Below are 26209 nucleotides of genomic sequence, written 5' to 3'. Positions count from 1 at the left end.
TGTGTTCACCAAGAGCAAAAGGATGGAAACCCTGGAATTGAAAAGCATGGACTTTTGTTCACCTAATGATGTTACCAAAACCATAGGACTAGTAATTCAGAAGTCAAATGTCTGTTCTGATAACTCTTTAAAAATTTACAAGTGCAAAAAAAAAAAAAAAAAAACCTTTGACAGACGACCATGGTAGAGCGAAAAGATTACAGCATAAAGAGCAAATATTTGAAGCAAACCACAAATTGGAAGTGGGATTTTCTCTTCACTATATTACAAAACCATGATCCCTCTTGTGTGCTGATTTTGTGAAGTGCAGAGCATTACAAAATCATGATGCCTGAATTTGGTTTTCTTCTCTATAATCTGTTAATTTAAAAGAACATGAAAGAATATCAAGTATAACTGGTCTTAGCTCAAATCTTACTGGCAATACTGGGGACGGACATCCATTGCTTAGCTAAAGCAATTAATTCTCCATTATCCTTCTTCCTTACTTCTACCACCACTGACACTAGCCTTCCCTTCTCTCCTACAACCTTTGCCTCTATCTCTACTTCTTCCTGCCATATTTTCTTAACATGAGAAGAAAAAAAAAATGCTAAAAAAGGAAGAAATGATAGGAATTACATAATTTTTGCTCGCTCTAATCTATCATTTGGCTTCACAGTACAAGGCTACTTTTGTAGCAGATGAAAACAAGCTTGATTATGAGTTCTATACATTAAAAAGGTCTAATTTCAAAACAATTATGAGTTCTATATATTAAATTTCCTCAACAAATTAACAAATCCAAGAAAAACCCAAACAACAACTAAATAATCCCAAATTAATTGGGGAAGAAAAACCCAAAACCTAGAAAAAGAGTTGAAGATAAGAAAGTGTACTTGAATCTTAGCTGGGAAATAAAAAGAAATGTTGAAATCAAGTGATCCTTTAATGTGGCCAGTCAAAGACAATATAGCAGCTGCACCAACATCATCAATCAAAGTAGCCATAGCGCCCACATGCCAATTCCCATCTCCATCCTATAAATCATGTAAAAAATCAAACATCACAACCTCCACAAACGGAACAAACAATAAGAAGATTAATTAAGTTAAAGAAAAATAAAACTAACAGATATGCGATTGGAGACCACGAAATTACAGCGTATAAAACCCCGATGCGCCTGCACAATTTTCAGGCCATGGAGAGAGAACAACTCCAGTTCGTGACTTGAACCCCTGGATAGACCTTGAAGCCATTCACTGGATATCCGTATTCTGTGCTCTTCCATTTTTCTTTGTTGTGGAACTCCATTGAGTCTTGATTATAATAGTGAACATCAGGTTATCCATCCATCGCCGTCGCCGACCGTCCGCCTGAACAATATTAATTTATTCATTTTTTTTAAAATAAATTATTTATTCATTTATTACAGACTCACGGGCGTGTTTGTATGTATGATTTTGCCTTTTTTATATTAGAATTATTGAGAGTCAATTAAAAAAATTATTAATTAAAAATTATAAATAATATTTTTAAATTTTTTAAATAATATTTATAAAAAAATTAGGTTGTAGATAAGCATACTTTTTTTTTTTTTACTTGTACCAATTGTTTTTTTTTTTTTTACTATAAAGTGTTTTTCAGTGAATTTTTATGGGAATTTTTTATTTAACAATTAATTTAGTGATATTAAATTATGTATTTGTAAATAATTTAATGGGAAAACAAGCATCTTGGTTAGCAACAGACAAGACTGAAGCTGCTCAAGATTGGGCTGATGAAAAGGCGTGATAGGATACCTATCAGCTGCATTCTATCAGCTCTAAAATAGGAGCTGTTTAGAATTATTCTATATATTTTTTTATTTTTTGATTAAAATATCCCTACTTTAATATTTACGCAGTGTCCTTCACTGTATTATCTTCTTGATCCTATTTGAATTAAAATACCGATTTCTTTTTAATCTGTCATTTTCCTTATTTTATTTTCTTGCTTCTATTTTCATCAAAGCTGTGATTTCTTTTCAATTTCTGTGCCATCATTGTGTCTCCTTCTTGAGCTTATCAATTAAAATTCTAATTTCTTCTCAAGGCAGGTCCAGGTACCAGATTGCAGACCTCTAACATAAAAACACGTGTTAATCATCATTTTTTTCATAAAATTCATAATTAATTAAAAAAATCATATTATACATTTAAAATTTTATTTATTTTAAAAATTGTACTCAGTTTTTTTTAACAATAAATTTTATCAAAATAAAAATAATGTAATTTTACATATAATAAATTAATTGATAAATATTTTGATTTATTTATATAGAGATATGTATTTTATAGAATAATTTAATTTTTCTTAATTTTTAAAATTATTTATTATAAATTTTATTTTTTTAATAATATTTTATTATTTATTTATTTGGCTCTTATTAACAAACTCGCTTTCTACTTTTCTAGTTCCTCTTTTTGGGTTCCCAAAACTGATTTAAAACTTCGAACTTTAAACACGTATAGCGCTTCTTAAATCCAAAATCCATTCAAATTGGCGATGGAGAGCTCTTTGTAAAAACTTAGAATTTAAACTCCATTTATTTTGTATTTAAAATACTTAAAAAAAAATAATAAAAAATATTTTTTTATTAAAAAATTAAATAATTTTTTAAATTTTAATAACCTTATTAAAATATAAAAAAATATATATATATAATAAAATAATAAAAAAAATACTTTTTTAAAAAATATATTTTTCATGAAAATATTTTCAAAACCAATGGAGCGTCGTTCTGATTTCTTGCTTTCAACTCATAAGATAATGTAATAGGAAGTTCAAGAAATCACAAAATTTAAAGCGGGCATCATATTTCTTACACTTGGTTACGGATCCATGAATGGGGCAGTGGGACAATTGCCCAATTACCTACTATTTCTTTATAATTTATTTTTTTTTTAATTTTAAAGAATTGCCACACTCAATTAGTTTAATTACCCCGTTATCGATATAAAATCATCATATACCATTCATAGTTTTATAAAATTGCTCCCATCAAATTTTAAGCTCTCCTCCTCCTCCTCATCAATGCCAAACGGAACCCAAGTCTTAGTGCACAACTACTGAGCATCAGCCTAAATTACCATTCCTACACTAAAGTTTCATTTTATTTGCAAGCTATTGCATAGCCTAAAAATAACTATGCCCCTATTACTTATGAAACTTATTTATTCTATAAATTTGCAAAATATCTATTTTATATTAAAACTACTATGTATTTATAAATTTAATAACAAAAATTGACGTTGTGGAATAACTATAATATGAAATGATTGTTCCCCTTATTAAATTTGAATAGAAGTTAAGAATAACTATTCAACATGAAAAAACTTTTCCATTTCTATCCTATTCATGCTATTATACGATTCAAATGAAGCCTAATTCCAACATCTGTTTCTACCCACAAGCCAGAAATAGGAGAATAGGATAAGCAGAAGCAGCAACAAATTTCGGTATTTCCTTAATTCCTGTTTCAAGAAGGAATGCTCCAGATTTTATTCTTCAGCTGCCAGCACCTTTTTCAACTCTTTCTTGTTCACCTGGAATTGAAATAAAATGTCGGTTAACTGATTTCTGGTATATGAATGCAAATTGCTGCAATATTTCTGAGAAAAAAAAGAAAAAGATGAAAGTAAAATACCTTCCCCATGGCATTACGAGGTAGTCCGTCCCACAAGAACAATCGAGTAGGTAGCTGGGAAAAGAAGACATGTAGTGACAACTCAAATACAGTTTCATCATTTGATGAATCAAAATAAAAACTGAATGGATAGATAAAACATCAAGTTCATGTTTTGAATCGATACTTAATTACCGACAATAGGAATAAAAGAAAAAAGGGACTAAAACTACCATGAAAAGAGATAGAAATAACTAGAGACCTTGAAAAATAAACTGAGAAGAAATATTCTTTTTGGGGACCCAGAAATTGGCTGTGTTTGGCCAGCTCTGCCAGAGAAAAGTTCTTGCAGCTTACTGCTTAGAAATATTGTGCGGTTGATTAGAGTATTCTACCCTACCAGGGCTTCATCTCATAAGAGACAAAAATCACTTGAAGGGACACACAGCAATCCTTAAGCTTTGAAGAGATCTTAGTTGCACCACAAAAATGTCCCCCCCTCCTCGCCCCCAATTACCAAACAGCCCTTGCCCAATTAAAAAATTATACCAGCAAAAACCTTTTAACTAGGAAACTACACCTGATACAGACAGTATTTCAATTTTCATCATTCATGAATAAAATTAACAATATGCATAAAACTGCCATAATCAACTGGAAGAGGAACTCTTAACAAAATAGATATGTACATGGAGAAAATAGGGAGTTGTCCATGCTGCAATACCTTGTATGGTGCAAGCTTTCCTTTAGCCCACTCACAGAGTTCTTCCAAGATTAGAGCAGGCTTTAACTCTTCCTCTCTTTTTCTTTTTTCTGCTTCCTCTAGCACAACAATTGCACACACAGCATCTCCATAATCTTTGTCCGGCAAACCCAAAACACAGCATTCAGCAACAGCTGGATACTGTACAACAAGTGAAATTTTATGTTCATTTTTTCTTAGAACAGATATTATACTATTTTTCTTCCATATTGCACAAACTATCAAGACAAAAGCTTTGAGAAAACAGAAAACATGACATGCTGCAGTAGAAAAGCCTCCTGACCATGGAATCAGACTATCAGAACAGAAAGAATGAGAAATAATCACCTCCAAAAGGACTGATTCAATTTCTAATGCTGATAATTTGTATCCCCCAACTTTCATGATATCAGCACTTGTTCCTGAAATGTAAAATCAAGGTGTTATGGGTTTCAACAGGAAGGACTATCACACCAGAAGTTGGACCTACTATATTTTCCAGCCATAGTACTTCCATACTGGTACAACTTTGTTGTTCTATGGTTATCAACAAAATCAATAGAAGGCATATCAGCAGTGAAATGAAGGGTGGCCACATCAGCAAGAGGATTTCATTTTATTTTTGGATTGCGGTTGGGCGGGGGTGTGGTGTGAGGTGTAGGGAATTGAGTGTTCTTATTCAATGTCTTTTGATGACACTTGATCAATTTGTTTTTTACAGATAACAGTGTATCTGAACTGAAGAATATTGTACAGGGCATTGTCCATTATGAATCAGATAGGCATGAGCACTACATTGAACATTGTTGTGAAGTTATGACATATGCAGGGCCAAATTATTAGACTACTAGATATTGAAGTTTGCAAGGGCAATAAAAGAATTCCTTCCATAAACTATAAATATGACTGCAATAAAAATGGGGGAAAGGGTCTTGTCCTATGCAAAAGGCATACATAGCAAGAAAGAAAAAATACAACAGATCAATAAGAGCACAAAAAATGAATATAGATTTGCTTACGTCCCAAAATTATGTAGTAACCATCTTCATCTATTTTGCCAGCATCTCCTGTCTTGAAAAAGCCATCATCAGTAAATGATTCACTGGTTACCTGCAAAGTAATTAAAAGGTTAGTGATTCAGTTAGTTGAAATATACCTTGAAGCTAAGGAATTATGATCCTTAATTAGAAGTAGAATAGAATATATCTGTGAGAATATGTAGCATAAACAGGTTAGTTGACATAAAACTTATACATTTCTACCTTAAAAAATGATTAACAAGTGGATATTCATCTACAAGGAAATATTGCTGCCCAAGACATTTAAAGAAAAAAAATTATAGACTAGGGAGACCATCACCTAGGTTTTTTCAGTAGCCTTTTTAAGCAAACAACTTAATTTTGATGTGATTCAACGACATAAATTAGAACCAACAGAAGCTCGAATGATCAATCTTTTATGTTTTTCATCTATCAAATTAGCACCAAAAATGTCCAGACCAAAAATTACTCCTACTATATCCATCACAGGATGGAAAGAAATATTACAACACTTAAGTTGTACGAGTTTCATAGAAGTTTTGAACTTAAAGAAATTTAAAATCTGAAATGGGGTTAAATGGCACAATTATAATTAGGAAACAATGTAATCATGATTAAGTTCCACAAATACAGATGAAGAGCAAATAGAATCATAAATGTCATAGAAGCTAATTCTTCTAAAGTGATAAGCACCAACTTCTTTAGGAGAAGAATGCTGAAGTCTAAACTATTTTATTGATTACAGGTTTCATGTGAAAAAAGAATACACAACCTGCAAAGTACATCATTTTTCTCAGTCATAGTGGTGTGAGATAAATGCGAAGATAGCAATCAGATAACAGAATCCATAGGGAGACCATCACCTAGCCTTTTTAAGCAAACAACTTAATTTTGTTGTGATTCAACCACATAAATTATAACCAACAGAAGATCGAACAATCAATCTTTTATGTTTTTCATCTATCAAATTAGCACAAAAAATGTCCAGACCAAAAATTAGTCCTAGTACATATATCATCACAGGATGGAAATAAGTTGTACAAGTTTCATAGAAGTTTTGAACTTAAAGAAATTTAAAATCTGAAATGGGGTTAAATGGCACAATTATAGTTAGGAAACAATGTGACTTCTTTAGGAGAAGAATGCTGAAGTCTAAACTATTTTATTGATTTACAGGTTTCATGTGAAAAAAGAATACACAACCTGCAAAGCACATCATGTTTCTCAGTCATCGTGGTGTGAGATAAATGCGAAGATAGCAATCAGATAACAGAATCCATCCTCAATGGAACACATTACTAACAAAACATTTTGAGAGCGAGAGAGATAGCAAATGCTAGTCTGCCATACCTTGGGAAGTTTCCAATACTCTTTGAACAATGAAGGGCTTTTAACGCAAAGCTCACCCACCCCTGTTGTATCATTTTCACTTTCATCTTCTACAATCTTGACCTACAGAACATATGGAGAAGTTGCAGAGAAAAAGGCAACAAAGAACTAAAATATAAAACTATTGAATAAAAAATAACAGTGCATAAACCTGCACTCCAGGAAATGGTTTGCCTACAGTGCCTGCCTTTCGCACACCTTTTAAGGGATTTGATATTGCCATGACAAACTACAGATCAAACCATGAAAATAAGAATATCTGAAACAAAATTATAACATACTTCTCCATTATATAAATAAATCACTTACCTCGGTCATGCCATATCTTTCTAGAAGGCGATGCCCTGTGATGGTTTCCCATTGTTCCATGACAGGAAGAGGGAGGGCTGAGGAGCCACACATCTGGGAAAATAGGATAACAAAATTGACTGATGATGAAGAATTCAGCAGTTGGCATTCACAGGGAAAAGCAATGAGATTGTCAATGACAAATTGACAATGTACTGATACTAATAAAATCCCAACAATCAAAAATTTTATTTGCAGAATAAATTATCATATAATCTAGCCAAAATCAATTGATTAAATGCAACCCTGCCAATGCCGCCAGGTGTTTTGAATCAAAATGGGTAATGAACATCATTTTCTGTTCTACTTACCATTAGCCGCAATTGTCCTGCAGCAGAGGCAGAAGCTGCCTGAAGCTCTGGGTCCATTGCTTCATAACCTTGTATCAATCGAGTGTACATGGTTGGAACCTGTATGTCACAAAAACATATGGTTCTATGAAACTTCATGATGACAATTTTACCAGTATATGCATAACATCCATAAATTTAGGATTTAAGTACAAACACCACAAGAAGAAAGTAGGGTGTGCAGTAGAAGATTGTACTAAGGTTTTCCTTTTCACACTTAATATTAATACAACTGACAAGCAATAGCTAGATGCTGCACCTTGTTTTGATTCCATACAGTGAGACAAGAGCCAAACATTTATTTAAAGAAGAGAGCACAAATCACAATAGCTGATGTGCTAAGAGAAGATAAATTTGCAAGTTCAGAGATATCATGAAAAAGAGTAAGAAATTGAATATCTGCATAAGAATACCTAATATAAAGAATATACTTACTCCTGTAAACACTGTTATAGCATCATCAGCTTTTTTCCCTTTTATTTGATATGATTCTCGCCATCTTTGCCAGATTCCCCTCACACTAAATTTTGACATAAATTCAACCTTCAATAATTTAAAAAGATTATTCAAAACAAAATCAATCTCACCTACCAAAAAAACTAAATTTTCCAATAGGAACATGCGTGCATGTGTCTATATTGGAACTAGTAAAAACATTAAAATTACAGTGGAACCGGCATAGATAGGGGCAAATAGAGCATTGAAAAGTCCATGAACATGTATGTTATAAGTTAAGGATCCATTTGACACAAAATCTTCTGCATAATGCACTAAAGAAGCAATGGCATCATCAGTATGAAAAGAATTATCATTGCAGTATAAATAGGTATGATTTCAGGATATGATGCAGTGGTAGACAATGGAGAAACTGATCAGCAGATGTATACTCCCAAGCTTCTGCCAAAATTTTAACCTGAAATTTAGCCAAACTTCAGCATAGTTATTGCTAAAATCAATATTAAAATAGAAAATGAACTCAAGAAGGGCATGTTATCATTCACACATACTATGTTGACAGTATAATTGCATGCCGCTAAAGTAATTAAAATAGTAAGAAAAGTGCTGCATGTCTGCTGCCCTAATTATCCCACCTGACATGACATATGTCTATTGCTATGTTTTTCGCATTGCAAGCTCAAAATTCATGGGTGGATGCGGATTACTGCCAATAGAATGATGCCATGTCAAGTGGGATAATAAAGGTGGCACAAATTTATTGAGCTATGTAGCATATTCCAATAGTAATAAGAAAAAGAGTATCTGGCAGTGTATGCACCATAAGATTTGTATACGATACCATGCATTATTTTACTGTTCAATGCTCGCACCATTAACTCATAAGTTGCACAGACAGCCATATCATAAGGGGTACTAAAACAGAAAGAGATGCTCAAACTAAGGGAGTATGTGGTGGTCAGGCAGTTACCTGTGCAGTAATACTTTCGTGAGTATGGACAACACCTTTAGGTTTACCTGTTGTGCCACTTGTATAAACAATTAGTGCTGGATCTTCATCTGCACCATAAACATGACACAAAAACCTTTAAAAACAAAATGGAAAATTGAGTATATATATATATATATATATATATATATATATATACACACACTACCATCTTAAAATGGTAAAAGATCTATCTTAAATGAGTTCAGAATATTCATAAACAAACCTCTATCTGCATCCATAGCTCCAATTTGTGAAGGATAATGTTCACTTTTTTGCGAAGAAATACTGGGAACAGAAGGAATGAGGGAAAATTGGGCAGCGCATTTAGCAGCAATATTTCGCATCAACTCACTATGATCTTCGGTGCTCAGTACCATAGATATTTCCTATCAATCAAACGAAAATCAGAGATTGGTTCACAGTAAAGGAAAATAACTTAATTAAGATTTTGTGGGATAGAATGAAGCAAAATTGCTCCCGACACACACAGGCCTTTCCCTCCAGTACACGTATACACACATATTTATGAGCCTCAAAAGGGTTGCTTAACAGTGCACCGAAGTGGTTTTATGTACAATAACCTAAGAGTAGGTGTAGCAATTCCACAATAAAAAGAGAGAGGAGAAGGGAAGCAGGGGGTGTGTTTGCTGGAACAAAAAGCATTTCATACATACTGAGTCATTCATCACATGCAAAAGCTCAGTCTCAGGGTAGCTGAGTGCGAGTGGAACTGCAACACCTCCACTAAACCAAGTTGCTAGCACTCCAGCAACAAACTCAACTGAAGGTTTAGCCACAATTCCTATTCGAGCTCCACCTAGATGTCCATTTCCTCTGATACCATCAACCTACAAAGAAGAATTTTAGTCTTGCTAGCTTCACAAAGACAAAGGGTTAACTAAACCCCCAAGCGAAGAAATCCATTTAAGAATAATAGACTTGAATCATTAACAAATAATTAAATCGTGTAAAATTCTTCCCACAAAGCTTCAAATTCAACTGAAGGTAACAATGCTAATAACAGATCATACAGTTTCCTCTACAGATTCACAAAAACAAATCAATGAGTTAATTTCAACTCACAGTCTTTAATCCAGCGTTACACAATATATTAGAAATGTTCCAAGCAGATGAGATGAGTTGTGCGTAAGTGTAATTCTTCTGGTCAGCCCTGATAGCAATGCTATCTGCAGCTGCATTCCCCTGTCTATACACCGCTTTGACTACCTCCATAAATGTACCAGAACGAGGCGCTGCAAATCTAATATAAGGTCAGAGGGGAATCAAATTAAATTTTAATCATAACTATTAAAATTCGCTTCCTCATTTGCACTGTACAATGGGATAGGATTACTTTCTAAAAATTCATAGAAGAAGAAGAAAAAAATCGAATGCTTCGTAGATTCATCCGAGATAATCTAAGATATATATACTAAAAAACTAAACCGCGTTCATAAGCCAGTCATTTCTTCAAACAGAAGAGCCACAAAAACCCAAAACGAGGAAAACATAAGCAGAGAATTCCAAATTCAATAGGCGCATAAGGGATGTGTCTTACAAGTGTAAAAACGATAAGCAAAGAAGCGAAAGGCAAGAGTCGATAGAGATGAAGAAGACAAGGATGGAGGTTTAAAAAGGGTGAAACAGAGATAGGGGTAGTAATGAAGGCATCGGTGACAGGTAGATGTGTGATTGTAATTGACAGAGAGGTAGGTGTTCTTCAAGTGTTTGTTGAAAGCTTTAAATGAGGAGTACATTATTTAGGAAATTTTAGGTGGAGAAGAGAAGTTTCGAAACGACAGAAAATATTAGTTATATGCGGTTGGAAGTCGGTGACCTTCGCAAGCCGCAGTTACGGTTGGGGGATTGTCCTCCGGTTTTTAACTTTTTTCTCATCACCGATGCTACAAATTGGAATGATCTTGTTAATGCGAGCGTGGGAGAGGCAGGTGATGACGGCAGTCAGTGGATTTTCATGGGCATCCGATCCTACTAAATTTTAGTAAGACGGATTAAAGCAGTTTATAATTGAATTTTGAATGGATTTAATTTAAAATTTAATATTTATAAAAAGTTTGAGCAGAATTTAAATTTTATGTATTAAATTTTTATTATCTGAATTTATTTATAAAAATATTTAATTAAATATAAAATATATTTTAAATAATAATTATTATAAATTTTTATATATTTTATTTTATATAAAATAAAATTAAAATATTTTATTAAATTATTAAATTTTTAAAATATAAATTATTGATAAAAATAATTTTTATATAGATTATTAATTAAAATATATAAAATTAAATGAATTTAGATATTTATTGGATAATAATAATTGTATTTGAGACGGATCCAGATAATTGAGAATAAATTTTAATCGAATTTAGCATTAATTCAGATTTTGAAAATATTAATCAAATTTGAGTTCGAGCAGGATGATTTTCGCAAGTATTTTATCTATTACCATCCTTAGATGTGATCTTTAGACGAGAAAAACACACTGCCAAATGTCCCTGTAGAGGTAAAAAATAGATCTTTTTATTTTTATTTTTATATATAAATAACTTTCAAAAATAAAATTAATTTCACTTGTCATCACTTAATATAAATGATTATCAGAAATATTTCATACTTTTAATTTTAATTTGTATCATAAGAATTTTTAAATTTAATTTAAATATTATTAAAATTATTGTGACTTATTATATTAATTTATAAATTAATTTATAACTAAATTTTATCATATCATAATGGTCCATCAATTTTAATTTACATTAAAAAATTTTAAATTTTTGTTTACTATATTTTTCTTTAAAATTTTAATAAAAATATTCATATTATATTATTTTAATATAATTTAAAGTTAAAAAAATATTAATGGTGTATTTATTTAAATTAAATAAAGAAGAATGAAATTTAATTATAGGTTAATTTGTAAATTAATAATAATAACTTATAAAAATTTTAATAATATTAAATTAAAATTAAAAGATTTTAATAATAAAATTTGTTTTTTTTACATAAATATTAAACACACAAATAAGTCAGTGATGGCATTGAATTTCAATTCACTTTTGCGCAACTCATTTCAACTGTAGAACAGCGGGACCATACATGGCTTTTAACATCAAAGAGAACCGGCTAGCAGTCCCCATATTTTTAATATTTGAGACATTTATAAAAATTAATTAATAAAATCTATTTTTTTTATAAAAAAGAAAATTAAATAATTTTTTTATTATAATTTTATTAAAATATAAAAATATTTATATATGAATGGAGTTTTATGAATAGAGATTACAAATTCACCTAGACATTACTTGATCTTGGGGAGGAACATTTACTTGTACATTATGATACTGTCTTCCTTGTCGTTGAGCGAGTATCCCATTCCATCCCATCATCAAAATCCACTGTTAACTAATTTTATTCATTTTTGGTATTTTTCAAACCCTTTAATATTTCTGAACAAAATGGATTGCATTTAATTAGAAAAAAAATTAGAGTGAGTATCTAGAGCAGGATCAAGTCCTCTGTTTCTCAGCTCTCTAAACTCTTGACAAAGGGAACAAAATGGGCAGAAGAAGTGAGAGATGACATCAGTGTAAGGAGCTTCCACCAGATTGTAAATCCTCCAACAATTTTGCTCTGTACTTGGAACCCATAATCCATTGAAAGCACAGGGTAGGCATCATTATCACGTAAATAAAACTCCCCAAAGGACAAGCTGTAATCACAGTATATGTTAATATTAAGCCTGCCAGTAGAATAAATCCAAATGTTTGTGTTTCTTGATCATTTTACCAAACTTTTTAACTTTGGACAATTAATTTAATTATATGTGGGTAAGCCTGGGTAACAGGAAACTTACTCAACTCTCTCTCATCCAATACTTCTACAATCTGCCCAAATGTTACACAAGGGAAAAATGCTGTCATAATAGCTGCCAAGGCAAACAACAAATTGATAAGGTTAGCTCCCATGTGCTATCCCAGTAAATTAAACACATGACTGTTGGATCAAACCGTCAGTTCATTTGCTCAAGCCTAAGTACTTAAGCTAGAAGCATTAAGCCCTATAGAAGTTGAAATTAAGGAAGCTGATACGAAAGGTTATGAAAACCAAAGAACTTCTCTAATTGGCAATGAAATTACCATTTGTTTGATATTCATGACAGTCGAATAATCCTGTTGTCCAAGGATGTCCAAGAACCATGTTATTTCCAAGCACCACAGGAGCTGTAGTGGAATAACCTTGATGAAGAATCCCAGGTTGAATATTATCCTGAACTTGATGCCAAGTTTGTGGTGCAACTTCTGCGGGCTGAGGAGCCGATTGCTGCGACTTTCTATCAATCTGACAGGTTTCAGGCCTGCCCATTTGTGATCGGTTGAGATTCCAAGGCCTGATGAACTCCAATTGTTGATGCCCAAGTACAGAGTCCAAACTATTTACATAGAAAAACTTTATCTATATATATTTGATTTCCATTTTTGGACTTGATATGGTCCTGTAGTTAGATTTAATATGGTTATTAGTTCAGTTATTGATAAAGAACATAGTCTGCTAAAATAATAAAATAGATCGACTTTCTTATCTTAGTTATAAATTGATCAAATCAGTTTACGTGCATTAAAAAGAGGTTAACCTTTTTATTTATAATAATTTTTGAACTTATAAATTGTGCTTATAAACTTTTTTTTATTTTCATTTTGATACTTATAAGTTAATTTTGATAAAATATTTTACTGTATCATTCTCATTTAATTTTCAAAAATTTATCATAAATCTCATTTAATGGATTTCTTATCATTTTAATAATAAATATATTTTTAAATTATTTTTTTACCAAACACATTAACTATTTATCAGTAATTTATAAGTACCTTAACCAAACATATAATTATTTAAAATTTTAAATGTTTATAAGTTGATTTTTACAAGTTAAGTTAAACACTCTCTTAGTATATTCAATTCAATTTCTATAAGCTTGATCTTTAAAAAGAAGAAAAATTATTGTCATTTTGGACTTTTTTTTTTTCACTGGAAAGGCACAAATAAAATTCAAATCACAACTGCCTCTAGAATGTGTTCTCTTCAAATTAGTCTGTTCTTGGCCTCCTTCTTTGACCATCTTTAACTCGTGATGAAAAGGAAAAAGCTCAAAATTTTATTCTAAGATATGGAAAAAAAAAATCCATACAAATTGATTATTTTATGTTAAACTTGACAAATACATATATGACTGCACAAATTAAAACCTTTTTCTGACCATTAAAATAAAACTTATCCGTAGAGTAATACACTGTAATGAGGGTAATGGAGTTGATAACAAGAGATTTCACATAAACTTCCTGAAACTATAGATGCATATTTCCAATCAGAAGAATAGAATGAATCACTTCAGCAGTTCCTACTGTAAATGACAAAATTAAGTGTGGCTTGTACCAAGAAAACACTGAAAAATCAGCAGCTCTGCTCTTTTTAATTACTTGAAAAACATGAATTTACTTAGACATGGCTTGATTTGGAGGGGGAACATTTAGTTGTTCATCATCAGCCTGTCTTCCCTGTTGCTGAGCCAGGATTCCTTTCCAACCTACATTCAACATTCACAAAATTAACACAGTAAATTTTTCAAAATTGAGTGCTGTAATGCAGTGCTGATTCAAACTACAAAGAAGAAACAAAAATTCCCTTTTTCTTGAATTTTCCGTATTTTTCTTTTTATCTCTTCTACATTAAAAACTTCAGAAGGGAATAGGATAGGGTTTGAACTTGTAGTCTTTACAGAATGATAATGGTAGCAATCAGAGCTCATTGTTCCCTGCAATTAGACAAAATCCCTGGCCATTCTTTTGGATACGGTTGAATACATTAGAGACCAACATGACTGATACGTACTGAGAAGTGAGAAGGATAGTACCTAAAGCAGGGTCAAGTCCTCTGTTTTTAAGCTCTCTGAACTCCTGGCAAAGGGAACAACATGGACAAAATATATGAGATACCACATCTGTGTAGGGAGCTTCTTCCAAATTAAACTTCTTTCTCAGCTTAGTTCTGTACTCAGTGCTCAAAATCCATTGAGAGTATGAAGCAAGCATCAAAAAGAAGTAACAGGAACTCCTACCCCTACAAGCTGCATTCACTAGTTAACATCGTTTTTACAAAATGGGAAGAAAAAATAAAAAAAAAATGATAGGCTATATAGAGAAACTTACTAGACTTTCCTTCGTCCAACACTTCTGATATTTGTCCGAACGTTGCACAAGGAACAAATGCTGTAGCAATGGCTGACAAAACATATAAGAAATGTCAAGAAATCACTGAAGTTAAAAGCTTAAGCTTATAGGGGAGAACTCCAAGAAACAAGAAAGACAATGGTCTTGTTGATGTTCAGAAAGAGAGAAAAGGGAAATCTTTAATTTTCTGAGTTGGAGATTTACAATTTGTTTGATCTTGACGACAATCAAACAATCCAGAAGTCCAGGGACGTCCAATCACTAGATCTACATCTAATAAGCTAGTGGAAGAATCTTGGGGCGTCTCAGAATGATTGCTTGATGAAGCTTGAGGCTGAGTTGTTGTTGTAGTGATTGCAGGCTGATCTGATGGTAATGTTTCTTTGATCTCCTCAGTGATTTCATGCCTACCCATATGATCAACTAAAGAAATAAATGAACTCCTGAGCTATCTTCAATATTCCAGGACTTGTTTCAAAACAGCGTCCTTATCAACGAACCTGGAATAGAAAAGTCCAACTCAAGCCATATAGGGTGTAGACGAATTACAGTGCGATAGGAAAATTAAGAAGCCGCCGAAGAAGGAAAGAGGATTACAAATGATCTATAGCAAAGAATAGCCATCCCAACAAGTTTCCAAGTTTTAGTTGTTTTGCTGGAAATACTAATAAAATATATAAATTAACATATTGGACGGTTGCTTATAGTGCCTTGTCCCGTGTGGTTGGGTAGAAGACTAGAAATTCAAACTCTCTCCTTAAAAAATTTCTGCAGTCAAAATTATATATATACATATAGAACGCCAAATGTCAAATGACATACCCGCTCCATTGTTGAATGTTAGACCAACCTCATGCAAAAACTTCTAGAGGCCAACCAGAAGCATATCTGTTGCGCACCGCAAAAATATATAAATTACTAAGAAATAAAATAAACATACAAAATACTTACCTGATTCACCCTCTCAATATAATGATACATCCATAACCATGTCATTTTCCATTATTAACAAGTAATAAATCATCAATTACAAGCTCAAAACTATACTACTCATAAATTCAATTACAGCCAAGAGAATCCATACTAGTAAATACATTAGTTAGTCCCTCTCAGTCTTATCTAGACATAACTCGATATATTTACTATTACAATACTACACCACTTGTCTTCAACTATATGGGCAAGATCCCTCTCACCAATGAACAAGAATCGTTTTCTCTTAAATTCATTTTCTTTTTCTAGGCCGAAGCTTCTCTCCACTGCAATAAGCAACAACCCCTCATCAACGACCAGAACCAACATCCCCACTTCAAGAATATTTGAATCCACGCCTTTTAATATCCTTTTATATTATCCGGTGCAGGTTTAACAATTTTGGGGAAACTATTGATTTAAAAAAAAATATTAATATCAAGCAGCAAATAGAAAACGGTTTTTCCCTGGAAATAAAAAAGAAAATGGAAAAATAATTTTCAAAAACTATTAATAATCCCATTGCCAGACAAAATCCCTAGTAAGATGCAATAAGGAAGATGTAGTATTACAGATGTGTAATGGAACATCAAGTCCCTTGGTGTGTTGTTGATTTAACAATCATGGAGATTATTACCCCAACAAAGGTATAGAAAGACACACAAGTAACATACATTATCACCTTTAGAAGCAGCACAGCAATCAAAGCTAAAACAAAGTGCAGCGAAAATATTTCAACCTTCACTCTAGATCTTGTGTGAGAGAGGAAACTAATCTTTATCATGGTCACCCTCTAGATTCACTTCTACTGAACTTTCTCCGGAAATGGTTTATCTTTATTGCAACTATCACCGAAATATCGTTGTATATTTTTTCTACCAATTGGAAGTATGCATGTCTCCAGGGAGTCTTGAAGTACAGAGTGCTGCACAGTCCCACAAATCCAGCCATAAAACCCACTCCCAAGCCACAGTAAAACCAAAGTATCTCAAACTCATCCTTGTTACTTTCTTTAACAGGCTTGCCGTGTTCAGGCGGCTCCATCTCTTGGCAACTTTCTAGAGGAGATCCACATAATCCGCTGTTGCCAATGTAAATGGATTTGTCATCCAGGGTTTGGAGTTGATTCCCATGAGGAATGGGTCCGGATAAGTTATTGAATGACAAATTCAGGTAACTTAAAAAGTTCAAAGCAGAAATGCTTGGAGGAATTAAGCCTGAAAGTTCATTTCCAGATAAATCGAGTGATTCTAATGACTTCAACTTGCCAATCTGTGGAGGAATTTGGCCCTTGAAATTGTTTCTAGACAGATTCAGGTTTTGTATCAAGGAGAGATTCACTAGCTCATTTGGTATCTCTCCAAAAATATTATTTTCTGAAACATCAATGGAGAAGAGAAATACAAGTGTTTTGTTATATACAAGTGCTCTTCCTTTTATGTAGGCCAAAACATGATCTTGATATGCTGTCCAGCGGTTAGGCATTTGAAAAAGGACAGGGAAAGCAAAAGAAGATAACCAATAATCAACAAAATCCGGATCATCAACAATCATCGAAGTGAAATTGCCAAAACAAGGAGGAATAGTTCCTGTCACCTTATTCTTTGCCAAGTTCAGTATGCGAAGAGAAGCAAGGCCACAAAGCTGTGGTGGAATCTCCCCTTCAAACATGTTAGAATGGATACTAAGTATGGCAAGTGAAGATAGATTTTCACCTATCCAAGGAGGAATTGCACCTGTTAATGCATTTTCACTGAGATCAAGAGTCAATAGATTTCCCAGATTCTGCAGAGATGTAGGGATATTTCCCTCCAAATTGTTGTTCTCCATGTGCAAGGATCCGAGGTTCTTTAAAGAACCCAAAGAAACTGGAATGTGACCACTCAAGTTGTTATTTCCCACATCAAACACCTGTAAAAATTCCATTTCCTGCCAGCATTGAGGAAGAGCTCCTGAGAGTTGATTCCTTGAAAGATCAAGATAACTTAGTTGTGCCATCTTGCACAAAGAAGTTGGAATGCTACCATTCAAATTGTTGTTGGAGAGAGAGAAAAATCTCAAAATTGGCATCATTTTGCCAATTTCTTGTGGAATTTGGCCCGAAAGAAAGTTGTTGGAGATATCTAATACTTCCACATCTGTAGGAAAAGCAGTCACAGGACCCTCAAACTTGTTGGAATTCAAGTATATGACCCTTGTAGAACCTTCCAAAGATTTTCTCTTCAACTTCGGCAAGTGCTTTGTAATTTGATTGTGAGAGAGATCCAACCACTGGATATTGGAGGAAATGTTTTCAAACCAATCCGGGATGGTATCAGATATGCTTGTATTATAGAGGTCAAGAAATTCCAACGAATGATTCCTTTGTGATATAAGCCACTGTGGAAACTTTGGCCCCACTTTGCAGGATGACAAATAAATGGATTGAAGCTGAAAAGGAGCTACCCATGTTGGTTCAATGTCAAAAACAAGTGAATTCCCATACATAACCAATCGAGTCAAGCTCTTAAGTTGCGAGAAGTGAAGCTTGGAGACTATACAATCCAATGAGTTGTCATGGATATCTAAAACATCTAGGTTGGAAAGCTGTCCAAGACTTTCTGGGATACTCCCATTCAAGAAATTGTTGCTGATCTCTAAAATTTCTAGCTTGGAAAGCTGTCCCAGACTTGCTGGTATGCTTCCATTCAGACAATTGTAATTGAGAAATAATCCTTTCAAGCTTGATATTCTTCCAATTGATTCAGGGATTGGACCCAGAAAGCAGTTATGAGAAAGATCTAGATATTCTAGATGTTTAAATTGTCTCAACATATCCGGAAGACTACCTCTGAAATTATTATCAGAAAGATCCATTTTCCTTAAACTACTCTGGATGCAACCAGATGAGTTGCCAAAAAGTTTACCAATATCACCGCTGAAAGAGTTGGAACCCAAGTCCAGCTCAAGCAAATTACAAAAATTATTCATCAATGACTCTAGTATTTCATCCTCCAGGTCATTATCATGCAAATGAAGGAATTCAAGAAGACTATAATCACCCAGCTCGCGCAGGGAGCCTCGCAATGCACTTCCACTCAGATCAAGATTTTGAATGTTGCTAATATTAGAAAACCAATGTGGAATCGTGGAATTGAAGTCATTGGAACTGAGATCAAGAATGGCAAGAGATGTGAAATTAACATGTACAAAGCGAGGAAAAGAGTGAAGAGAACAAGAAGACATGTGTAGCTCCACTAGAGAAGGAAGCATATTTAGCGAGCTTAACCAGTCATCAACCTTAGAGAGATGCAAATCAGACAGATCTAGATATTTCAAGGAAGTAAGGGTAGAAGCAAAGAAGAGGCTATCAACTATCAATTCTGAATTGTAGCTGAGATCAAGAAACTGCAAGCTTGAAAGGTTACCAAGGAAATGGGGAAGCGTTCCCATGAATTCTGCTGCAGAAAGGTTTAGATAATTTAACATTTTGAAGGAACCTAGAAATGCTGGAATTCCAATTTCTGAGAAATTGTTCATACTCAGGTCTAGATAATTGAGGCGTGTCAAATTAAGTAAAGAATGGCTGATCTCACCTCCAAGGAGGGATTTCTTTAATTTCCACCGGTCTCTGCTTCCCTGAGGATTTCGAAGGTCAAGCTTCACAACATGCCCATTTCTGTTGCTACAGCTGATTCCCTCCCATGAACAACAGTCTTCTCCAACCCAAGACACCAATCTGTTTGAAGGGTCGGTGAGGCCTTGTTTAAACTTGAGAAGGGCATCTCTCTCATTCTTAATACAGCTGGCATTTGAATCAGCTCCAAAACTCTGAATCACAAGAATCACCAGAAGGAGCAACATCTGAACTCAGAAGAACACAACTTGTCTAGTTCAAGGAAAGTAAATTAAATTGGAGCTCTGGCGATGTTGATTTACCACCTCAGGGCTCAAATGCATATACTTGAGTCGCGGGGTAGTTGGGGTACTTGGCACGCCAAGAGTGAGGGAAATCGCACTGTCCCCACCCGACAGCAATTTTTTTTTACTTCACCATCCTTGCGTTGCGAATTGGGATTTGTGTAGCGACTCCAAACGTTTGCATGCTGTCAGCGACTTGGTCATGGACAAGGTTTTATTCAACAGTCAACAGTCAATCACTGTATCTCCACTTGGCTGCTGTAGCCATTCTTTCATGTTGACAATTAACAATCAATCCACGCCAAGCAGACAGTACTTTAGCAGCCTAGCTACTTTAGTTCCCAACACAAAGTTCCAAGCCAATGAAGAATTAAGATCACCACCAATCAAAACGAAGACATCATCCATTTGCGCCACCTTCTCCACCAAGAGGAAGGACTAGTTCCTTGTGGTTGTGGGGCAAGAGGTGTAGGAATCTCCAGCATAGTTTCCTTTTAATGGAACACCTCCAACAAGGTTCAAAGCCATGATGTGCATATTAGTCTTCTGCATTGTAAGCCCATATTCAACCAGCAGCACCTGCAACTAGAAGCCATCTCTAAGACCCAATGTTTCAAAACAAGCTTATTTCTTTATCGAAAAAAAAAAATACAGTAAATTACAATTTGACCCCTGATATTTAACAAAAATCAGTTCTAAATCATCTTATTTTCGATTTGGTTCATCACTTTCGTGATTTTTTTTAAAAAATTAAAAAAATTAATTTTTAATAAAATCTATAAACAAAACCTACCAACAATAAATAATGTAAAAAAAAAAAATGATTGGTTGGAATTTTTTAATTTCTTTTAATTTAATTATTTATATAACATATCTAAAAACTAAGAAAATAACGTTAATGCACATGATATGTCAATTGTCAAGATAATTATTTAACAAATACCAGGCATCAATAAATAAAAATTAAATAAAAAATAATTGAAAATAATTATTATAAAGATTAGTAAAAATATAAAATTAATTATTATAAAACAAAATAAAAAATTTTATTTGATTCTTCCTAAAATAAATTTAAGTAGTTATTATAATAAATTTATTTTTCACTTTTTATAATGAAAATGGCGTATTTTGTTATTATATGTAGATTAAATATAAGTTATAGTAAAATCTGAAAATATATATAATAATATATATATATTAAACTTATTACTTAAATTATTTTTCTCTTTTCTAGCCAGTATCATAGATATATAATGCATTATAAAATTAATTTATAATATTACTTTTTGAAAAATAAATATTTTCATTCACATATGGCGTCACTTTAAAATGTAGGGTGGAAAGATGGAAAAACAAAAGAGAGACCAAAAATTATATTTCTTTTCCATCATTCTTTCCACCTTACTCTCTCCCCTGCATTTCTCCTACTGTCAACTGTTCTTCCTTTTCTTCCCTTAGTTCCTCTCAGTAATTTGGTTTCCATTCATCATTTTCCACTTACTTTCCTTGTGTCCAATTCTTTCACAAGCTATGGGTAACATGTTTCAGATTCAATGTGGTGATGCCTTGATTGGTCGTTGCTGGGATTGCATTACTGGGCAAGCTTTTTACGTATGCCAGCTTCAAGATAATCTTAAAGCTCTTAACACTGCGAGTGATCAGTTAAGAGATTTGAGGAATGATGTGATGCGCATGATCATCAATGAGCAAAGACCACAAACAGTGCAGCTGGATCAAGTTGGGGGATGGCTTTCAAGGGTGGATGCTGTGATAGCTGAAGTAAATACTCTGCTTAGCAAAAGTACACAAGAAACACAGAAAATGTGTCTCGCGGGCTGTTGCTCCAGGAACTGCTACTCCAGCTACATTTTTGGGAAAAGTGTTGCTGGAACTCTTGAACATGTGGTTGGTTTGATGGCCGAAGGTGATTTCAAAGAAGTAGTTATCAGGGCCCCTGCTTTCCAACTTCAAGATGATCTCGAAGCCTTAAAGACTGCAAGACAAGAATTATGGGCTTTGAAGGAGGATGTGAAGAGGAAGGTTGCTCTAGAGGAAGGACAACAAAAGAAGGCGCTGCAACAAGTTCAATTGTGGCTTACTATGGCTGAAGTGATGGTAACTGAAGCAGAGGAACTGGAAAGAGATGGTCCACAACAAATTCAGAAATTGCTAGTAGGAGACATTTCCAATTATATGTTCGTGGGAAGGGTTGCCAAGAAATTAGAAGATCTGATTGCTTTGAAAGCCAAAGGAGATTTTAAGGAACTGGTTGAGAGGACACTTCCAGATCCGGTGGTTGTAAGAAATTATAAGCCAACGGTGGGTACTGAAACTACTTTAGGAGAGGCATGGAGCTGTCTCATGGAAGATGAAGTGGGAATTGTTGGCATATACGGCATGGGGGGAGTCGGAAAAACTACTCTCCTAACCCAAATCAACAACATGTTTGCCACAACACCTAATAATTTTGATCTTGTGATTTGGGCTGTGGTTTCTAAAGATTTGAAACCTGAGAAGATTCAAGAACAGATATGGAAAAATATTGGCTTTTTTGATGAGAAATGGGAAAGGAAAAGCCTTCGTGAGAAAGGGGATGACATATTCCATGTATTGAGTAGAAAGAAGTTTGTATTATTGTTGGATGACATATGGCAGCGAGTTGACCTTGGAGAGATTGGGGTTGCTCTGCCTACAAGACAAAACAAGTCCAAGATAGTATTCACTACACGATCTCGCAGAGTAGGCAGGCAAATGGACGCTGAAAAGATGATAAAAGTGAAGCCTTTAGAATGGGAAAAAGCTTGGGCGTTGTTTCAGCTGAAGGTTGGGTGTATTGATCCTAATTTTCTTCCTCTGGCTCAAGATGTTGCTAAAAAATGTCGAGGATTGCCAATCGCACTCATTACTATCGGTCATGCCATGGCCAGTCGAAATACAGTGGAAGAATGGAAGCATGCTTTGGAGGTCCTAAGAAGCTCTGCATCAAGCTCACAAGGCATGGAGGACGAGGTATTTCAAGAAATGGAGGTTGAAGTATTTTCATTATTGAAGTTTAGTTATGATAGTCTGCGTAGTGATAAAGTTAAATCTTGTTTCTTATATTGTTCCTTGTTTCCGGAAGATTTCAAAATTATCAAAGATGAGTTAGCAGATTATTGGATTTACGAGAATTTTTGTTCTCGCAATGAGGCATATTCTATAATTGGCTCTCTTGTTGGGGTATGTTTATTGGAAGAGGAAGGCCAATGTGTGAAAATGCATGATGTGATTCGTGATATGGCTGTATGGATAGCATGCAAATGTGAAAAAGAAAAGCACAAGTTTTTTGTGAAAGCGGGTTCCCAGTTGATTGAAGTGCCAGATGTTGGAGAATGGGAAGGATCAAGACGGATGTCACTGATGGCAAACTCCTTCAAGGGAATCCATATATTTCCTAGATGTCCTGATCTTTTCACTTTGTTTCTCAGTGCTAATCATGGCTTGTGCGAGATCAATGACAATTTCTTTCAGTTTATGGATGCACTAACTGTTCTAGACCTGTCAAGCACTGGCATAAATGAATTGCCAAAGGGAATATCAAAATTGAACTCATTGCAATATCTAAATCTGTCACGGACGTGTATAAAGCAACTGCCAGTGGGAATATCGAAATTGAATTCACTGCAATATCTTAATCTGTCACGGACATGCGTAAAGCAACTGCCAGTTGAGTTGAAGATGTTGGTGAATCTGAAACATTTGAACTTGGAGTATAATATCCAACTAAATGTGATTCCAAGGGGAGTCATATCTAGTTTATCATCATTGCAAGTTTTGAGAATGTTCAACATTGGTTTGTCGAAGTACAGAAAAGGGGAAGATAATATACTGGGGGAAGATATTATGCTAATAGAGGAGCTACAATGTTTGGAACACTTGAATGAATTGAACAGCACAGTAGGAAGTGTCTCAGCCCTCCAGAGTTTTATCAGCGCCCACACATTACTCAACTGTACTCGAGGCCTAAGGCTTGAACTGTTTCAAGGTCCACAATCTCTCAACGTGTGGTGGTTAGCAAATATGAAGAATCTAGGTGTCCTACAAATTTTTGGTGATATAGATTCAGAAGAGTTGGATGTTGATGTTGTAATGGAAGAGACAGAAACACATAATGCAGCTGGAGGTCTAGGTAGCTCAGTGATCTCAAGGGAGGCATGCTTTAATAGCCTTCATACATTGATTGTATCAGGTAACCTCAGATTGCGGGATCTGACATGGCTTATTCTAGCTCCAAATTTGACGAATTTGAGTGTCTTTGTCAACAAGCATATAGAAGAGATAATAAGTGTTAAAAAGTTTGATGATGTTGAAGTTCTGGACGAAAATTCTAACCCATTTTTAAAACTCCAAGTGCTCTCCTTGAATAAATTGCCAGTATTGAAAAGCATATATCCCAAAGCCTTGTCCTTTCCCTTTCTAGAACAAATTGAAGTATATAAATGCCCACAACTTAAGAAGCTGCCATTAAACTCGAGCAGTGCAAAGGGATGCAAAGTTGTGATTGAAGCAGAGGAAAAATGGTGGAAAGATGTTGAATGGGAGGATGATTCTACTAAAACCACCTTCCTACCGTGCTTTGTGCCTTCTCACCGTCGCTATTGATTTTGACATTTGCCTGATTTCTGTATAGGTAATTGGTTTTTATGAGCATTTCAGTTTTTTTTTATTTATAACCAATTTGTTTTAGATAATGCAATTCCAAACAAATTGAATGGTTGATGACCCCTGCAAAGTAGTACTATTGAATGATTTCAATGTAATTAAGCTTTTGTCATAGTTATTCTGGAATAGAATGCAGTACTGGGGCATATTTTTAAGAGGAAAAGTTTTTTGTGGCAGATAAAGAGCTGGCTAATTGAGGAGCGGTGTGTTATGGCCAAATGCTGCTCTGCTGCATCTATCTTTGGAAGCTGCAATGGTGGAGTTGTTGCTCTTATTTTGTTGGTGAATTCTGATGGATTATCTCAAGTATCAGAACTAGACTGCAATTTTCTCAAAAAAATAAAAAAAAGGGACTAGACTGCAATTATTGTGCCTTTCCTGTTACTGCATTTGTAGCTTTGCTTTGGTTTTATTTTGAAATATTCAGTTTTGGAACTTTTTTCAATTTATTCCCGTCTGGAAACTGTTTTGTGTTTCATCTATTTGTTTTCCTATGTAGCTGAGAGGCCAAACCAGATTTTTCAATTAACTATCAATACAATGCAAATTGTGAGGAATTTAAAGAGGCTGTGAGGATTTATAATGTCTGGGTATGAAATTTAGAAATAAGCAAGAATTTAAAGAGGTTGTGAGGAATTAAAATATAAAATGCAGATTTGAAATTCTAATGAGAACCAACCTTTTAAAAAAGTTCATACTAAATGCAGGAAAAGGTATGGGTGGAGACTACATGTACATCTCCTGTGTCCTAAGATAGTCCTGTAATCCAGATTAAAGCTTGTGAATTATAACACCCATGTGAACAGATTTTCAAGGAATATTAAGTGAATGGGAGTCCAATCCAGCAACACATATGTGGAAAGGTTTTCAAGTATTATCACTTAATACATAGCTCATTCTAAATGCATAAAAAGACTCTGGGTGGAGAGTGAGAACCTCTATTGTTGATGCAAGAAAGGTGTTGATGGACAGTATGGGTATCTCATATGTCCCAAAATGATCTACAGCCCAAATTAAAGCTTGTGAATTACAATACAAATGGGGAAAGATTTAAGTGGTTGAGAGAACAATCCAACTACACACGTGAAAAATTATAAAGAATTATCACTCAAAACATGGCTAATGTTAAATGTAAGAAGTATATGTGGAAACTCTGGGTATTTAAAGTATCCGCAAGACTCACCAGACTGCATTTCTGGCCCATACTCTTTTCCTATTTCAGCAATAGACTCATAGTCTGCAACTTCCAAAGAGTTGAGATTGTAGGTTTATATTCAAAACATGATCTCAAAATAAGATACGATTAACCTAATCGGCTAGGTATCATGCAGCCTCACAACAGAGACATTATAGGGTCATGGAGGCTTACTGCAATAAGAATGAGAAAGAGAGGAAGAGTTGAAGCGATGCCCATGTGATGTGCTGACAA

At 34.1% G+C, this 26209-nt stretch overlaps 6 protein-coding genes across 9 annotated transcripts; 1 reads left to right on the top strand and 5 right to left on the bottom strand.

Annotated features, from left to right (window-relative positions):
• Positions 1-92: 92 nt before the first annotated feature.
• On the bottom strand, positions 93-1443 carry LOC110639924 (uncharacterized). The gene is made up of 3 exons (XM_021791049.2): positions 1112-1443; positions 879-1019; positions 93-554 (listed from the first exon to the last, which is right to left on the bottom strand). The coding sequence occupies exons 1-3, from the start codon at positions 1268-1270 to the stop codon at positions 408-410; spliced, it is 447 nt and encodes a 148-aa protein (XP_021646741.2). The 5' UTR covers positions 1271-1443; the 3' UTR covers positions 93-407.
• Positions 1444-3286: 1843 nt separating this feature from the next.
• Positions 3287-10904, bottom strand: LOC110639934 (probable CoA ligase CCL8). 2 transcript variants are annotated; one of them, XM_058150039.1, is made up of 17 exons: positions 10521-10904; positions 10046-10215; positions 9637-9810; positions 9186-9348; positions 8942-9030; positions 8360-8428; positions 8182-8235; positions 7951-8058; positions 7477-7575; positions 7127-7219; positions 6969-7046; positions 6779-6880; positions 5408-5498; positions 4737-4810; positions 4371-4550; positions 3668-3721; positions 3287-3566 (listed from the first exon to the last, which is right to left on the bottom strand). In XM_058150039.1, the coding sequence occupies exons 1-17, from the start codon at positions 10717-10719 to the stop codon at positions 3522-3524; spliced, it is 1842 nt and encodes a 613-aa protein (XP_058006022.1). In that variant the 5' UTR covers positions 10720-10904; the 3' UTR covers positions 3287-3521. The 2 variants fall into 2 exon arrangements, with proteins under 2 accessions (XP_058006022.1, XP_058006025.1); XM_058150042.1 differs by having other exon boundaries at positions 10046-10223; positions 10521-10661.
• Positions 10905-12187: 1283 nt separating this feature from the next.
• On the bottom strand, positions 12188-13723 carry LOC110639937 (protein PLANT CADMIUM RESISTANCE 8). The gene is given in 5 exon segments (XM_058149778.1): positions 12188-12365; positions 12482-12599; positions 12601-12692; positions 12837-12908; positions 13120-13723. Coding segments are annotated over 5 exon segments (603 nt in total). The 5' UTR covers positions 13346-13723; the 3' UTR covers positions 12188-12270.
• Positions 13724-14207: 484 nt separating this feature from the next.
• Positions 14208-16547, bottom strand: LOC110639936 (protein PLANT CADMIUM RESISTANCE 8). Of its 3 annotated transcripts, none has more exons than XM_058150035.1 (4): positions 16030-16547; positions 15412-15707; positions 15187-15258; positions 14208-15104 (listed from the first exon to the last, which is right to left on the bottom strand). In XM_058150035.1, the coding sequence occupies exons 2-4, from the start codon at positions 15620-15622 to the stop codon at positions 14776-14778; spliced, it is 612 nt and encodes a 203-aa protein (XP_058006018.1). In that variant the 5' UTR covers positions 15623-15707; positions 16030-16547; the 3' UTR covers positions 14208-14775. The 3 variants fall into 3 exon arrangements, with proteins under 3 accessions (XP_058006018.1, XP_058006020.1, XP_058006015.1); XM_058150037.1 differs by lacking the exon at positions 16030-16547 and having other exon boundaries at positions 14208-14564; positions 14892-15104; positions 15412-16014; XM_058150032.1 differs by lacking the exon at positions 16030-16547 and having other exon boundaries at positions 15412-16019.
• Positions 16548-16701: 154 nt separating this feature from the next.
• Positions 16702-20620, bottom strand: LOC110639935 (receptor-like protein EIX1). Its single transcript, XM_021791061.2, has one exon. The coding sequence runs from the start codon at positions 20020-20022 to the stop codon at positions 16966-16968; it is 3057 nt and encodes a 1018-aa protein (XP_021646753.2). The 5' UTR covers positions 20023-20620; the 3' UTR covers positions 16702-16965.
• Positions 20621-21423: 803 nt separating this feature from the next.
• Positions 21424-24746, top strand: LOC110639946 (probable disease resistance protein At5g63020). Its single transcript, XM_021791083.2, has one exon. It carries the CDS (start codon positions 21610-21612, stop codon positions 24718-24720), a length of 3111 nt encoding a protein of 1036 aa, XP_021646775.2. The 5' UTR covers positions 21424-21609; the 3' UTR covers positions 24721-24746.
• The last annotated feature ends 1463 nt before the right edge of the window (positions 24747-26209 follow it).

Source organism: Hevea brasiliensis, chromosome 1 (genome assembly GCF_030052815.1).
Source record: "Hevea brasiliensis isolate MT/VB/25A 57/8 chromosome 1, ASM3005281v1, whole genome shotgun sequence".
NCBI classification, from domain to species: domain Eukaryota; kingdom Viridiplantae; phylum Streptophyta; class Magnoliopsida; order Malpighiales; family Euphorbiaceae; genus Hevea; species Hevea brasiliensis.
Note: the sequence above shows the minus strand (reverse complement) of the source record. Positions and strands in the feature narration are given on the sequence as shown.

Coding starts and splice junctions, on each gene's coding strand:
- LOC110639924 (XM_021791049.2), bottom strand. CDS start 1,270: ATGGAAGAGCACAGAATACGGATATCCAGTGAATGGCTTCAAGGTCTA. Junction 1,020..1,111: donor TGGTCTCCAATCGCATATCT/GTTAGTTTTATT, acceptor CATGATTTATAG/GATGGAGATGGGAATTGGCA. Junction 555..878: donor ATTTCCCAGCTAAGATTCAA/GTACACTTTCTT, acceptor AAAATATGGCAG/GAAGAAGTAGAGATAGAGGC.
- LOC110639934 (XM_058150039.1), bottom strand. CDS start 10,719: ATGTACTCCTCATTTAAAGCTTTCAACAAACACTTGAAGAACACCTAC. Junction 7,047..7,126: donor AAAGATATGGCATGACCGAG/GTAAGTGATTTA, acceptor TTTGATCTGTAG/TTTGTCATGGCAATATCAAA. Junction 5,499..6,778: donor AGTATTGGAAACTTCCCAAG/GTATGGCAGACT, acceptor ATTACTTTGCAG/GTAACCAGTGAATCATTTAC.
- LOC110639936 (XM_058150035.1), bottom strand. CDS start 15,622: ATGGGTAGGCATGAAATCACTGAGGAGATCAAAGAAACATTACCATCA. Junction 15,259..15,411: donor TCGTCAAGATCAAACAAATT/GTAAATCTCCAA, acceptor ATGTTTTGTCAG/CCATTGCTACAGCATTTGTT. Junction 15,105..15,186: donor GTTGGACGAAGGAAAGTCTA/GTAAGTTTCTCT, acceptor TAGTGAATGCAG/CTTGTAGGGGTAGGAGTTCC.
- LOC110639935 (XM_021791061.2), bottom strand. CDS start 20,022: ATGTTGCTCCTTCTGGTGATTCTTGTGATTCAGAGTTTTGGAGCTGAT.
- LOC110639946 (XM_021791083.2), top strand. CDS start 21,610: ATGGGTAACATGTTTCAGATTCAATGTGGTGATGCCTTGATTGGTCGT.